Source organism: Chiloscyllium plagiosum, unplaced genomic scaffold (assembly GCF_037043375.1).
Source record: "Chiloscyllium plagiosum isolate Xiang-an unplaced genomic scaffold, Cpla_swu_hap1 HiC_scaffold_7, whole genome shotgun sequence".
Lineage (NCBI taxonomy): Eukaryota > Metazoa > Chordata > Chondrichthyes > Orectolobiformes > Hemiscylliidae > Chiloscyllium > Chiloscyllium plagiosum.
The window spans coordinates 3,615,554-3,629,921 of NW_028270145.1; the positions used below are offsets into that span (position 1 = coordinate 3,615,554).

Consider the following 14,368-nt stretch of genomic DNA (forward strand, 5'->3'; position numbering starts at 1 on the left):
TAGCAGAACAAACAGCTTGGTTAGGGGGTGCACCTAGTTTGGACAAACAGGTCTCAAAGATTAATTCAGGAATGTTGTTTGGGCCCATAGCCTCAGCAGTATCCAGTGACTTCAGCTGTTTCTTGATATCTCATGGAATGAATCGAGTTGACTGAATGCTCGATATCCATGGAAGAAATAGAAATGGATCATCCACATGACATTTCTCGCTGTTGATGGTTGCACGTGCTGGGCTCCTGCAGCACTGAATTGGCTGGAAATGGGCATCTGTGATGTCTGGGTCCTCAGGAGGAAGCAACATTTGACAGTGCTTGTAGAATTAGAATTAGATTTTATTGTCATGTGTACTCAAGTACAGGGATACAGGAGTACAGTGAAAAGTGTACACCATTCCTGTGGCCATCTTAGGTACAAAGATACCTTAGTACAAAACCTTAGATAGAAAGTAGATAAATAAGGACATCAAGTTAAAAGTTCAACATTGTAGTCCTTCTTAAGTGCTTAGCCGTGCTGGATCTCACTCCACACAAGGATTCAATTTCCTTAATTCGGGGCTTGATAACTCGCTCTCCCCCACATGTTCTCACTGTCCCTCTGTGCTGGCTCGATCTCTCCACACACGGTAAGTAAATTAAAGTAAGAAAATAAAAAACTGTGAAGGAAGAAAAATAAAGTAATAGTGGGTGGAACAGGGTCCCACAATGCTGCTCTACTACTCCTCTGCCATCTTGGAGATCAAAACTGAACTGAAACTTCTATTTAAACACTTAGGCTTTTAAAATGCGTCAAAGGCTCTAGATGGTTTTTGTTGGTTGTAGTTGAACAGGATCTGTCAACCATCCTTCACACCTGTCAAAACAGTTTTAAAGAAATATTTCAGTATTTCAACTTCTATAACATGTGTATTTGTTTCCACAGCTACGCTTTAGCAGATGAAGCCTACAGATCTCTAAGAGACCAGGACAAAGACCAATGCATACTTATCACTGGAGAAAGTGGAGCTGGCAAAACAGGTATCAGTACAATTTATCTCTAAGCATCACAAAGTTTTAGTAGGGTTTTTTAAAACAATGATCCTTTTATTAAGGTTACAGTACAGCAGCTCATTAATTGGTTCTGATTGATGACATGGTCCAGTTGCATAAGCTGTGATAAAACCCAATTGAGGTCTTTAAAACTATGAATAGGTTTTGACAGGATGAAGATAGATAAGATGTTTTCACTTCTACAGGAGACCAAAATTGAAGCAATAAATATGACAATGTCATTAATAAATCTAATAAGGATACAAGCGAAATGCCTCTGTGGTTAAAATATAGAATCTGCTACGAGGTGAAGCAGTTGAGGCAACACAGAGGTTAGATTGGTTAACAGACTGAGATCCATATATTGGATTAGGCAACAAAAGACTTTGAGATTTACAAGTATTTCATTGTGAATCTATAGGTTAGCACAAACACTACATTCTTCATGTCCCTTCTGTACCTTTGCCATGCCCAGAAGCAAGACACATACTGGGGAAGAACACAACACTTTGGGTTTATCAAATATCTAATTTTTAAAAATCACCAAATGAACAAAAAATAAAAATTGCCCATGTCAAAACATCAACTCTCCTGCTCCTCAGATGCTGCCTGACTGGCTGTGCTTTTCCAGCACCACACTTTTTGACTCTGATCTCCAGCATCTGTATTTCTCATTTACTCCCTGATAGGAATCAGTCAAGTAAATTTTCTCTGAACTGCTGATAAAAGGCCTGTCTGTGCTGTATCCCATACAATTCTGTGCAATGGCTGTAATAGGTACTGTGGTATAAGCTGTTTTGTTCTGAAAGGGTTAATGCTGAGGAGTGCAAAACGTTGTATCAAGTCATGTGTCATAAGGGCCTTTCGGTAGAGAAGGTCTAGATCTCCTCAGTCTTAGTAACAATACCCATTGTACATTGTAATGTGTATCTGATTACTATCATACAATAATCTCAATTCTGTTTAAGGCAAGATCCTCTTCTCATTACACTAGCCGAATGGTTTGCCTCTAACGTGCCATATCAGGAGACTGTGTAAATCCTAACACAAAAGATGGCAGCAGATGTACTTTATGATGACCAAAAGTCTAGCTAGCTCAGAGCGTGATAAGCAGTGGTTAGGATTAGCATGTAACATGTACCAGTGATTAAAACAGAGCTATTTTACCACTTTTCCCACTTTGTTCTGAAGATTTTGGAGTTTTTTCCTTTAGATGGCATGAATATTGTAAGGAGCTCCAACCCTGCTGAGAATAAAGTCCTTCTATTGAGCAACTGCTGAGGCAAAAATTGAAACGTAATCTAATACTTCCACAGCATTGTTACAATATTGTTTTTGGTGGCCCACGTGATTGCAAAGTTTTGGGCGGTTCTAGGCATGCAATCTCATAAGCTCTCCATAAGTAAATAATATTTGGGCCATAAATCACCTTCACTTGACTCACACCCAGCCTGTAACCAAGACTGGGTTGGAAAAGCATAAATTGAGATTGTTCTGTTGAGTGCTTGACAGTGTTTTGTGGTTGATTTTCTTTTTAATTTCCTCTTCCCAAACCATCCCATGGGGAGGTACCTATTCTCTAGTTAGTGCCTTCCTGTAGTAGGATGCAAACTCACTGACAGGATAGGTGCTTCTTTATCAGTGTCCTCTGTCAGGCCGGCATTTTCAGTATCGAGTCACTGATTAAGATCAGTCAGCTGTATTGGGCATGCCACATGGTCCACATGCATGATACAAAATTTCCAAAATAAGCTCTACTCTGCACTTCCTCTTGGCAAGTGGTTATCTTCATGAGATATCTATGTTGCCCCAATACTGGCTTCTTGAGCATCCCCAATTGTAGTCACTCATCATTAGTAGTTGTGCTTTTATTGCATAGCGATTTTTGAGAACAATTGTAGCTCAGGTTGACGTTCTGGATGTAGGTTTGCTTGCTGAGCTGGGAGGTTCATTTCTGGATGTTCAGCCACCCTACTAGGTAAGATCTTCAGTGGGTCTCAGGTGAAGCAGTGTTTTCTGCTTTCTATTGATATGTTTGAGTTTCTTTGGATTGGTGATGTAATTTCCTGCTGTGATGTCATTTCCTGCGGTCTTATCATTTCCTGTTCTTTTTCTCGAGGAGTGGTAGATGGGGTCGAACTTGATGTGTTTATTGATAGGGTTCCGGTTGGAATGCCATGCTTCTAGGAATTCTTGTGCATGTCTCTGTTTGGCTTGTCCTACGATGGATGTGTTGTCCCAGTCGAAGTGGTGTCCTTCTTTATCTGTATGTAAGAATACTGGTAGGAGAGGGTCATGTTGTTTTGTGGCTAGTTGATGTTCATGTATCCTGGTGGCTAGTTTTCTGCCTGTTTGTCCAATCTAGTGTTTGTTACAGTCCTTACATAGTTTGTAAATGACATTAGTTTTGCTTGTTGTCTGTATAGGGTCTTTCAAGTTCATTAGCTGCTGCTTTAGTATGTTGTTGAGATTGTGGGCTACCATGATGCCAAGGGGTCTGAGTAGTCTGGCAGTCATTTCTGAGATGTCTTTGATGTTGGGGAGAGTGGCCAGAGTTTATGGACATGTTTTGTCTGCTTGTTTGGGTTTGTTGCTGAGAAATCGGTGGACTGTGTTCATTGGGTACCTATTCTTTTTGAATACATGACATTTTATTGCATAGGCCCTAGGCCATAAGATTCTCTTCTAAAGCCATTATGCCTCTCTCCCTCCTTTTAAAATGCCCCTTAAAGTCTACCTCTTTGACCAATCTTTTAGTCATCTGCTTTAATATCTCTTCATGATACTCGGTGCCAGATTTTGTTTGGTAACGTTCCTGTCAATGAGAGTTAGCTTAAAGTTATGCTATGTCAGTGATTAATAAGTGTATAGAAAATAACTAATTAAAACATCTGCAAAGCATTTTTCTATGATTAATTCATTCATGTTCTATGCTCTGCATAAAATGTTTTATTATTAGGTTTTGTATGTATTTGAAAAGTTATCCTTTTTTAATGGCAGGACTGGGGTACTGATTTATGGTGATTAAGCCAATTGAATTGCAATTTTAATCGGATTTCATTTATTTTACCAGAGTTTTGGAAATCATATTCTGAATTCCATTTATTTTACGACACAAATCATAAAACAGTGCTCCTGTAAATTGTAAATATTAGAATGAATGCATTTGAAAGGTTTAATTTAGTGTTCCAAGGAGAAATAATGCATTGGGGATAGATGTTTTTCAATTTTCAGGTTTAGAAAGAGGCACTATTCAAGTCTACATATGAAACATGGTGTTAGAAGTGAACAGTTGAAATGGTATGGATCTCCAGAGCTGTAAGAGAGCCAGGTACTATGAGAAACAACAAAGAAAATGTAGAATGGCAGTCTGTAACTTTGTACTGCTGGGTGTGTCAGGATGGATTTGAATTGTCCCATCGTCATGCATGTGGAGTTGAAAGGTGATGAGACAATTTTGCCATTGAGACTGGAAAGTATTCTAGTATAATGACTAGCCAGAGTTGAAAGTAAACATGAACAAATTAGAATAGCAACTCTCTTTTTAAAAAAAAAAAATTGGGGAATTTGAATTCTTAAAGCATATGTAATTTATATACTGAACTCTGAAATTTGCACCGTGTAAACTGCATCATGATAATCTCACTCTCTCTACCTTTAAGATGCTCTTTAAAATATATCCTTATTACTATATTTTTGGTCCCTAGTCCTAATGTTGCCCTTTGTGACCTCATGTCAGTTTCTTTTTGCAATATTGAGTCCACACAAACTACTTAAAACCTCATCAAGCTGGCCACTAAAGCACTACCTGGCCTACATGTGGCAGAGGCCAAATGGCATATTTCCAAGCCCATCATCTGCTATCTTGGGAAGTTGTCTTAAAAATTAGAGCTATGTAATGTGATTTAGGACATGTTAGAGGTGCTATATAACTTCAGCTTGTAGATGGGTACCCGTTGGTATTTTATCCTAATAACTATTGTTCACATGTCACATGCTTTTAGGCGGTCAGCAAACCTGAATCTGATCTGACCCTGTTCTATCATGGTAATCAAATCTTTCAGGCCCCATAAATGTTTGAGAATGGGAAGCTGGCTGATTTCACCCATTCTGAGAGCACTGGTATTTGATATAATTCTACTCTACTGTTAACATGTCTGAACATGGATAACACAACAAAGACAATGGCTACAAACTGGATCATTCGTGGTCTTGTATGACTCACCAAATCACTGAACGAGAATTTACCAAGGCAAAGGTTGGTGGCCAACTGGCAAACTGAAGAAGCCGATGTTGCAGTCTTAACAGTATGAAAACAAATTGACTTAGTGGATATTAGGTCTTCCACCCCTTTATCCCAGGATAAAGAGCGCATAGATCCAGATGTAGGTAGGAAAGGGGTATTGGGTATGGAGGGTTTGCCACCTTAAGGCGAGGGAGTGAATAGTGGTGAAAAGGTAGGGGTTAAGTTCTTATGGGGTGGAAAGAATGATGGCGGCCGACAATCTTGTTGGGATTGGTGGAAATCCCCCAGATCTACCCTTTGAAGATAATGCCCACCTTCTTTCCTGCAGTTGTAAAGGCTTGTTTTTGGGGGAAAAAAAGGCAACCCAACTGTCCTGTGGAATGGCCAGGGTAATATTAGGGTCAACTGAACTTTTAACAAGATCATTTGATCCTTAATTACTTCTCTGCATATGGTGGGCAGGTTGCCAATTTCAGTGGCCTACCCCCCCTCCGTAGTTTGTAGGTGAATTTTGGGGTGGGGTGGGATGGGTTGATGATGGCCTGGGTACCATATTTTACATGCCATCTGCCATAAACCGAGCAGGTCCTATCCAACTCTATAATCTGAAATAACTTAATCACCAGGTTAATTGATCTCCCTTGAATAAGTTGTGCAATAGATTTTCTGATCAGAATAGAGTTGATGCAGCAATTAACAGGTTGATGGGAAATAGTTTTTTAAAATTTCTGGCTCCCAAGTGAAATTGGGCTGCCTTTCTGCAGCAAATTGTAGGATAGAGTTTAGTACTTAAAGCATTAATGAGAACTCAATTCCCATTTGTTCACCATTTGGAGAGCAGACTATGTAATTTTTAAAGTAATGGTTACATGTTCAGAGCTTGGGCAAGTTAATTGGACAAAAAAACAAAGCTACAACACTGCCACAGATGTAAAAAAAAAATTTGCATTTAAAAAATACAACTGTACTAATTGTTGGAAGACAGCTGGATGTTGTGTGCAGTTTGACAAGAGATGACTGACTGTAAAGTTCATGTGTGGAAATTGAGAAAAATAGGAAGATTTTAAGAAATGGAGTTGCAAGTATGTTTCCTGGATGCTAAATTCTACAACCAAAGTATTGTAACCTTAGATTACGGTCTAGTATCATTCACAATTTTCTTGGATTTGTGTAAGGGTTTAAAATGATAGGTAACAATGCACCGAGAATGAAAATGCTAAATTGTAAGCAGCTTTGAAAGGAGCTTTAAACAAAGTTGTCATTAAATTTCAAACTCTGGCTCTTCATTTGTTAATCAGAATTGATATTTTGTGAGTGAGTGAATTAAACGGTTACTTGAGATTAACATGTGTTCAATATTTATGCTTGCTTCTTGCTCGTAACACTGAAAGGCCAACTATAAATTCTTTATCTGCTACTTCTTTTGAAGTGGTAGGCTGGAGAAGGATTTTCCACCTGAGCCAAGTCATTGACATAGGTATAAAGGATATGGGCCCTGACAATATTGCAGTATTTGTACTGAAGATTTGTGCTGCAGAACTAGCCATGTTCTTTGCTGTTTGTACAGCTTCAACACTGACATCTGTCCGGTGATGGGAAAAATTGCCCAGATGTGTCCTGTCCACAAAATGCTACCTGACCAATTACTTCTCTATCAGTCCATTTTCAATCATCGGCAAGGTGAAGGAAGTTTTGGTTGACACTACTAACGAACAACACTTAGTCAATAATAACCTGCTCACTGGCACTCAGTTTGAGTTTCACAAGACCCACTCAGCTCTTGTCACCAAGGCAGCATTTACCGATTTGTGTCCTTAAGGAGCCCGAGTCAATCAGAATTAGAATGGGGGCTGGTGGGATGGAAGTCTTGACTGATTAGAGTCATACCTAGAACAAAGCAAGATAATTGTAGTTGTCGCTGGTTAATTATCTCAGCTACAGGGTATGACTGCAGGATTTCCTCAAAGGCTGACCATCTTTAGCTGCTTCAACAATGATCTTCTCCTCTTCAAGGTGGACAATACAGTCTGGCTCAGTTAATGAATCCCCATGTCACATGAATTGATTTATACAATCAATTTATAAATTGATAGAGTAACTCATCTCCTTTCATTCCAAAGCCTGATAACCATCTACGAGGCTGGAACACTCTCGATTTGCCTGGACAGGTGCAGCTTCAACATCACTCAAAGCTTGACATCATCCATGACCAGGCAGCTAGATTGGCACCCCATCAGCACTTCCAACATTCAGTCCATCACTAATGCACATAGGCAGTAGCATGTACCATCTACAAGGAGCATTGCAACAATTTAACTAGGCTCCTTTAGACAGTGCCTTCCAAACTTGCCATCTCTACCATTTAGAAAGATAAGGGCAGCAGATACATGAGATGGCCACCACCTGCAAATTCCCTCTAAGCCACATGCCACCATAATTTGGAATGTTATCACTATTCGTTCACTGGCATTGCAGTGAAATCTTCTTAATCCCTCCCTAACAGGTTACAGCAATCCCCAAGGAATCTAGTTCAAAATGACAACTCACCACCACCTTCAGAGCAATTACGGATGGGAAGTAAAGCCTGGCTAGGCCATATCCTCTGAGCACATAAAAGAAAATTGCATTCTTACCATTCCTTGGGCTAAGCAGCCTCTAATGTTTTTAAATCCTTTGAAATTTTCCATGCTGTTAAAGCAAATTTATCCTTCAAACAATGGCTCAAAGTTACAGTTTTGAACTTTTGAATTTTGGGATATTAAATAGTTGACATCTGGAAATTTGTAACCTGAACATGATTTGTTCCCCTTGGCATATTGTGCCTGAACTCAAGAGATATAACAATTGACTCATGTATTTTTGCTTTAAACAGGAACCCTGCACAAGGCTAATAGTCTGGCACTAATAAAGTTTTGCATGATTGAATATATACATTTAATGGGTTACTCACAAATTTATAATTAGTTACAAAGGGCTTCCTGCCTAGTGCAGGAAATGGTGAAAACAAATATCTTGGCCTCAACTTGGTTGCCTTTCATCAAAAGGCCACAGCGGAATGACCTAGTTGTCGAGCCCCAGATGGGTTCACAGCTTCCTGTCTGGTAACATTATTTAGCTCAATAAAAATGGAACATCATAGTAACAGTGTTGGCAAAACCACAATTACAAAAGGTTTAACTGCTGTCAAGCCGCAATAGTAACTTTCTACTCTGCACCAAAATGAAACCGGCATTGATTGAGTTTGCCCTGTTCTACTGCTGAGAAAATACCTTGCTGATATTTTCATTTAAGTTATAACTTATTGTAAGATTGAAATAAATTAATTTTATTTTATGCCATGAATTCTAGCGGGAAATTTGAGTTGCTTAAAAAAGAAAATTTCCTCCATGATTCATGATACCAATGATAGACTAATTATCAAAGTGAGATCACATGTAATTCAGGATGATCTTGCCAATTGGATACAAAATTGGCTTTATAGTAGGAGACAGTGTGGTTGTGCAGCGTTGTTTTTCGGACTGGAAGCCTGTGACTAACTGTGTTCCATAGGGATTGGTGCTGGCTCCACATTTGTTTGTCATTTGTGTAAATGATTTGAATCAGAATATAGGAGGTATGGTTAGTAAATTTGCAGATGTCATCAACATTGGTTGTATTGTGAATAGTGAAGAAGGTTACCTGAGATTACAAAGAAATCTTGATCAATTGGGTCAATAGGCTGAGGAGTGGTCGATGGAGTTTAATTTGAATAAATATTGCATTTTGGTGATACAAACAAGGACTTAGACAACTAATGGTGGGGCATTGTTGTAGAACAGAAAACGAGAGGTTAAGATTCATAAACCTTTGACATTTCCATCATACTTAGGATGATTAAGAAGGCATTTAGCACACTTGCCTTTGTTGCTCAGTCCTTTTGAGTACAGGAGTTGGGTCGTAATGTTGAGGTTGTACAGGATGTTGGTGAGACCTCTTCTACAGCACTGTGTAGTCTGGTCACCTTATTATAGGAATGATATTCTTAAACTTGAGAGGGTTTAGAAAAGTTTTACTAGAATGTTGCTGGAAATAGAGGGTTTGAGATATAAAAATAGACAAAGGCTGGGACTTATTCACTGGAGCCTAGGAGGTTAAGATGTGACTTTATTGAGGTTTATAAAATCCTGAGGGGCCTAGATAAGGTGAATGACAAGGGTTTTTATCCCTAGGGTGGGGAAGTTTAAAACTAGACGCATATTTTTAAGGTGAGAGGAGAAAGATAAAAAGGACATGAGGGCCAACTCTTTTTACAGTGTGGTTTGTGTGCAGGAGGCACTGCCAGTGGAAAGTGGTGGATGCAAGTACAATTACAACGTCTATAAGACATGAACTTATCCACATGAATAGGAAAGGTTTGGAGGATATGGGCCAAGTGCAGGCAGGTGGGACTAGTTTAGTTTAGATGTGGAGGTGCCACTGGGGTGGACAAGGTCAAAAGTCTCACGACACCAGGTTATAGTCCAATAGGTTTATTTGAAATCACAAGCTTTTGAAATGCTGCCCCTTTGTCAGGTGAAGAAAAGCATACAGGCACAGAATTTATAGGTAGAGAAATCACTGGGCAGAGAGATCAAAAGTTCATACAAAAGGTGTGAGTGGAGTGTCGATATACTGAAGGTGATCAAAAGTGTCAGATGATGTGAGTAAAAATTCAACATCTGAATAGTAAAGTGAAAGGGATGCCCTATAATGCAATTAATTGAGGCAGAGAGATAATTACAAAAAATTAAAAATAAGGTGGTACTGGAGACAAAGCAAATAGCTGGGATAATATGAAAGGTCCACGAGGTCTAACCACAAAGTAACGGATAATCCAAAACAGTACAAACTAATTAAGGTTTAGTTTAGGCATATGGTTGGCATGGACTGGTTGGGCTGATGGGTCTGTTTCCATACTGTGTGACTCTAACTCGATGTGAAGGCAGATAAGAATTGACTCAGTCTTACTAGCGCTGAAATGGGCGAGTAAGTTAGAGATGCTACCTGACAGCAGAGTTTCTTTAATATTGTTTAGATCACTAGGATTCTGTTGTCATTTTGCAGGGACTAAATGTATCTCACAGCACTCTAGGACAGAAAAGTGATTTTCCAACTCAGACAATTTTTCCTTGTCTCACCAAACCTATGAAGAATGTTGCATAATTGAATTCCCCTAAAGGTGGAATGAAGTAAATGCTTACTCACATGACCTGCCAAGGGATCGGTTAACTCTGTTTCCTTTACCATTACACCATGTTGCTTTTGATGATAGTCAGGTCACCATGGCAATGACTGCTGTGGATGGAAAGCCATGATCTCCACCTGGTCAGGGTTCGGAATGTTACTTACATTACTTTCAGAGTGAGCAAATGCCCTTATTTTACAGAACTCATCTAAATTTTGGTCATTTGACCCCATCCCTTGCTGCATCTCCCCAGGATGACTTTTGTTTTGTATTTCTGGGCCATTAATGAGGGAAAGTACTTTGGCCTCCTTACTCCTTTTGTGCAGCTGCACTGATATCCTGCCATTGGCCATGGGGCGGTAAAGGAATGCTGGGAGTGGAACTGTAGATGATTAGATTTAATTGGCAGTGTCTTTTTAACAGACCAACATGAGGAGGCCTGCTCTCATCCCCTCCCAGGTCTCAAATCCGCTGTAATCCTCATCCCACATCGTTCCACCTGCGCAGGTTGCCTCTGCTCTCATAAATGGTCTCAGTTTTTCTCTGACCTTTTTCTTAATTATTTTCCAGACACACAGCCTTTGAGAAGGAAGGGTCCTTTTATTGTGACGCGCAGTGAACTGAGAACAATGAATGTTGAACATCTGTACCCACAGCACATGTGTTTTAAAACAAAAGCATAGCCTTTTCAACATCAAAACATTTCTATTTTGACCAGTTGTTATGGGATTCCATATTATAGAATGATGTTGAGGCAGAGGAGGTGGTGCAAAAGTGATAATTACAGGGATGAAGCCAGAAGTAAATGGGTGTGACATCAGGAACAAGAACTGAACAGGCTGTTGCTCTTTCCTCTTAAAAACATGAAGGATGTGAGTGAGCTGGAAGAGGTCTTTAAAATTATGCAGGCATTTGACAGTATACTTGGAAAGAAAATAAACCTACGTATGGGAGGGTTTAAAACTCAGGATCACAATTATAAATTGGTCTCTAATTAATCCAACAAGGAGCTCATGAGAAATTTGTGTACTTAATGTTTTCCTATTCATTCCCAGGATGCAGATCTTGTTGACTGGACCAACAATTATTACCCATCCTAATTGCATTTGAAAGGATGGTGATAGAGAGCTGTCTTTATGAACCACTGTCGTCTATATTGTGTGGGTATTTAGAATGTGTGCTCACAATGTCAAAATCTTCAGAAGGAGCAATTGAGGTGAATAGTAGAGATGCACACTTCTTAGGGAAGTTTAGGAAATACACCAGGGAGGAAGGAACGAAAGGGATCCTGAGTTTCTTGATGGAACTTCCAACCCCATATCCACTTGAATACAAAGTCACTTCTGCCCTTTCCTGAACTCATCTGCTGCTGAATTCCACAATCTTACCTTTGTCACCTCCAGTGTCAATCATCCCATTGTTTTCCTGGCTGCAACTAATGTAATCCCAGCGATTCACACTGTCATTGCCCTTCTGAATACCTGAAACTGTTTTCCACAGTGCTCTCCTCTTCTAAACATTCCCTTTGCACCACAAGTGAATTTACAGGATTCTATAGGCAATCCATCTCCCTTCAATGTGTCACTTTTTCCCTTTCCCATTTCTTGCTGCTACAGTAAAGAGATGTTTCAGTGGATGTTAGTCCTGCAAGCAATTTTTGTTCTTGAGAATTCCTATTCACAATAACATCATCTTCTAAAAACAAAATGGGTGGGGGAGGTGAGCTCATTTACAGTGCAGTAGAGAATTAAAAGGCATAGTGAGTGGTACGCCCATATGTGTGTCAGAGTATAAAATTACATATTCAGTTAACTGAATGAATGAAATTGGACCTTCAGGTCTGGCTTAGTTCGCACTGTGCGAAATTCATAGGGAAAGCTTTGGCTTCACTTCAATGCTTTACGGGTTTTTAGTTTCATGTTCACAGGAATACAATCACTGCTTCTCTAACATTGTATGGGTCAAAGTTAACTATCCTGTAGCTAAAGAAATCTGTGACCTTCAGTCCATACTGGAGTGTCTGTCAAGACTGATAAATCGGAGCGAACAGGATCTATCTGGGGTACCTTATCTAGCATTATCTAGAATTCAGTTGTGAAACCCAATAAGAGATGTTTACTTTACCTAATATTGGCTTAGGTTTTTAAAGAGTCAAGATGATTTGGGAGTCTAATAAAAATTCCTGTTCATGTTCCTGAGCTTCCCAATTTTTTAAGAGTCCCTTTAAGGCTGACTTGGTTTGTAAACTTGCACCTGGCTATCGTGACCTGGTCAATCCCTTTGTGGAGATAGTTATAATCTATCCTTGCTATTTGCATGCAGTTGGGTCAGCTTTTTCAAGAGTTGTGGTCCACGGTATTTCAGAGTTAACCACAATCTGCATGCAAAAACCTTTTGAAAGATGAGATTGAAAGGTCTTCCCTGTGCCAGTCTATGCCCATGGTCTCTCACGTCTCCTACGCCAAGCTGCGGTACTTGTAAGGCCATCAACAATTCACTATACACTGTGTAGAATCAACAAATTGTACAGTGAAAATAGTATGTGATTAAAATAAACAGTTTTTAAAAAAGACTTTCATTACTTTTCACCATCTTTTCTGCAGGTTAATAAAGTATAAACAGCAGAAACTGAATGCATTTGAAACTTCTTAACTTTGTGTAAATAAACATTATGCATTTGGACAAAGATCATGGAGCCAGTGCTGTTAAGTATGCAAGGTTTTTTTCTCAGATGTTTAAACAGAGTAATGAATTTCTGAGCTCTTGGTCAAGTCACATTAACCATTCCTGAATTACACAAGACCATTCAGCCCCTCAAACCTGTCCTGCCATTCTATAAGATTATGTCTGATCTTTCCCAGTCCTCAAATGCTTATTTGTGGCAAGTAACCCTGAACTCTACTACTACCTATATCTGTCTATCTCCTCTTTAAATGCTTTCCATGATCGAGCCTCTACAATTCTGTGGGTTCAAGAATTCCAGACATATACAGTCATCTGAGAGAAGAAATTCCTTTGCATCTCAGTTTTAAATGTAAACTGCGTTTCAGATTCCCCCATTAGTGGAAAACATCTCCGCATTTAGTTTTTTATTATACAATGGGATCTCGTCCCAGTCATCAAATGGGCCTTTTGAACAGTCTTTTTTGGCATCCAGCAGCCCCGGTGGCTTTCCATCTCCTCTTCTAGCCTGACTACAGTCTCCTGCAATCTCCTCATAACAATGAAGATCCCATCTTTTTGGGTGCTTCCAGACGACTCCTACCTGCCTCAAGGGTACAAATCCTGATTCTTGTGTCCAAGGTTAAATCTGTAGTTGAAAATATAAAGAACAGTGCTTAAAAGTTACCCAAATTGTGAATCTTCACTCTTCAGTTGCAAGTCTGTTAAAATTAAGCAATGCACTGTTACCTTTATGAATTGATGTTTGTCGTTGGATTGAAGGATTAGATATGCTTTGTGATAATATTGTAAGAGTGAATCAGTTCACAATGAAAGAGACAAAAGAAAAAGACAAGGGATTGTAATGATATCAAATTTCTCAAAGGCATTATCATGCCTTGTCGGGCTGGGGAGTTTGGTTGTAGTAACATTTAATTTGATCTTAATCTTAGCTGCAGTGCAAAATTATTTTTCATGTAGAGCCACCTGCCACATGGAGGGGATAAGAGCGATGTTAAGTAGGGAACAAATGACTGCATAAAGCATTTAGATTTCTGTGTTACTTGCTGTTGTCATTTCTGATGTAATAGTACTTGGTGGTCTGGAAAGTCTATCTTTGAAACATGTTGTTATGAGTGAAGTCAAAAACCAAAAGGTGATTTTATGCACTGGAGCACATTTCCAATATCTGATCCCTAACAAAAATTCACTCAGTATCACTTGTCTGTACTT

The 14,368-nt window shown here is 39.3% G+C and overlaps 1 protein-coding gene across 3 annotated transcripts in view; it reads left to right on the forward strand.

Annotated features, from left to right (window-relative positions):
- myo1b (myosin IB) overlaps window positions 1–14,368 on the forward strand; it is a 275,282-nt gene that overhangs the window by 104,523 nt on the left and 156,391 nt on the right. For all 3 annotated transcript variants that reach the window (XM_043692880.2, XM_043692882.2, XM_043692884.2), the window contains exon 4: window positions 919–1,013. In XM_043692880.2, the coding sequence (XP_043548815.2) occupies window positions 919–1,013 (95 nt within the window). The remainder of the gene's footprint in view (window positions 1–918; window positions 1,014–14,368) is intronic.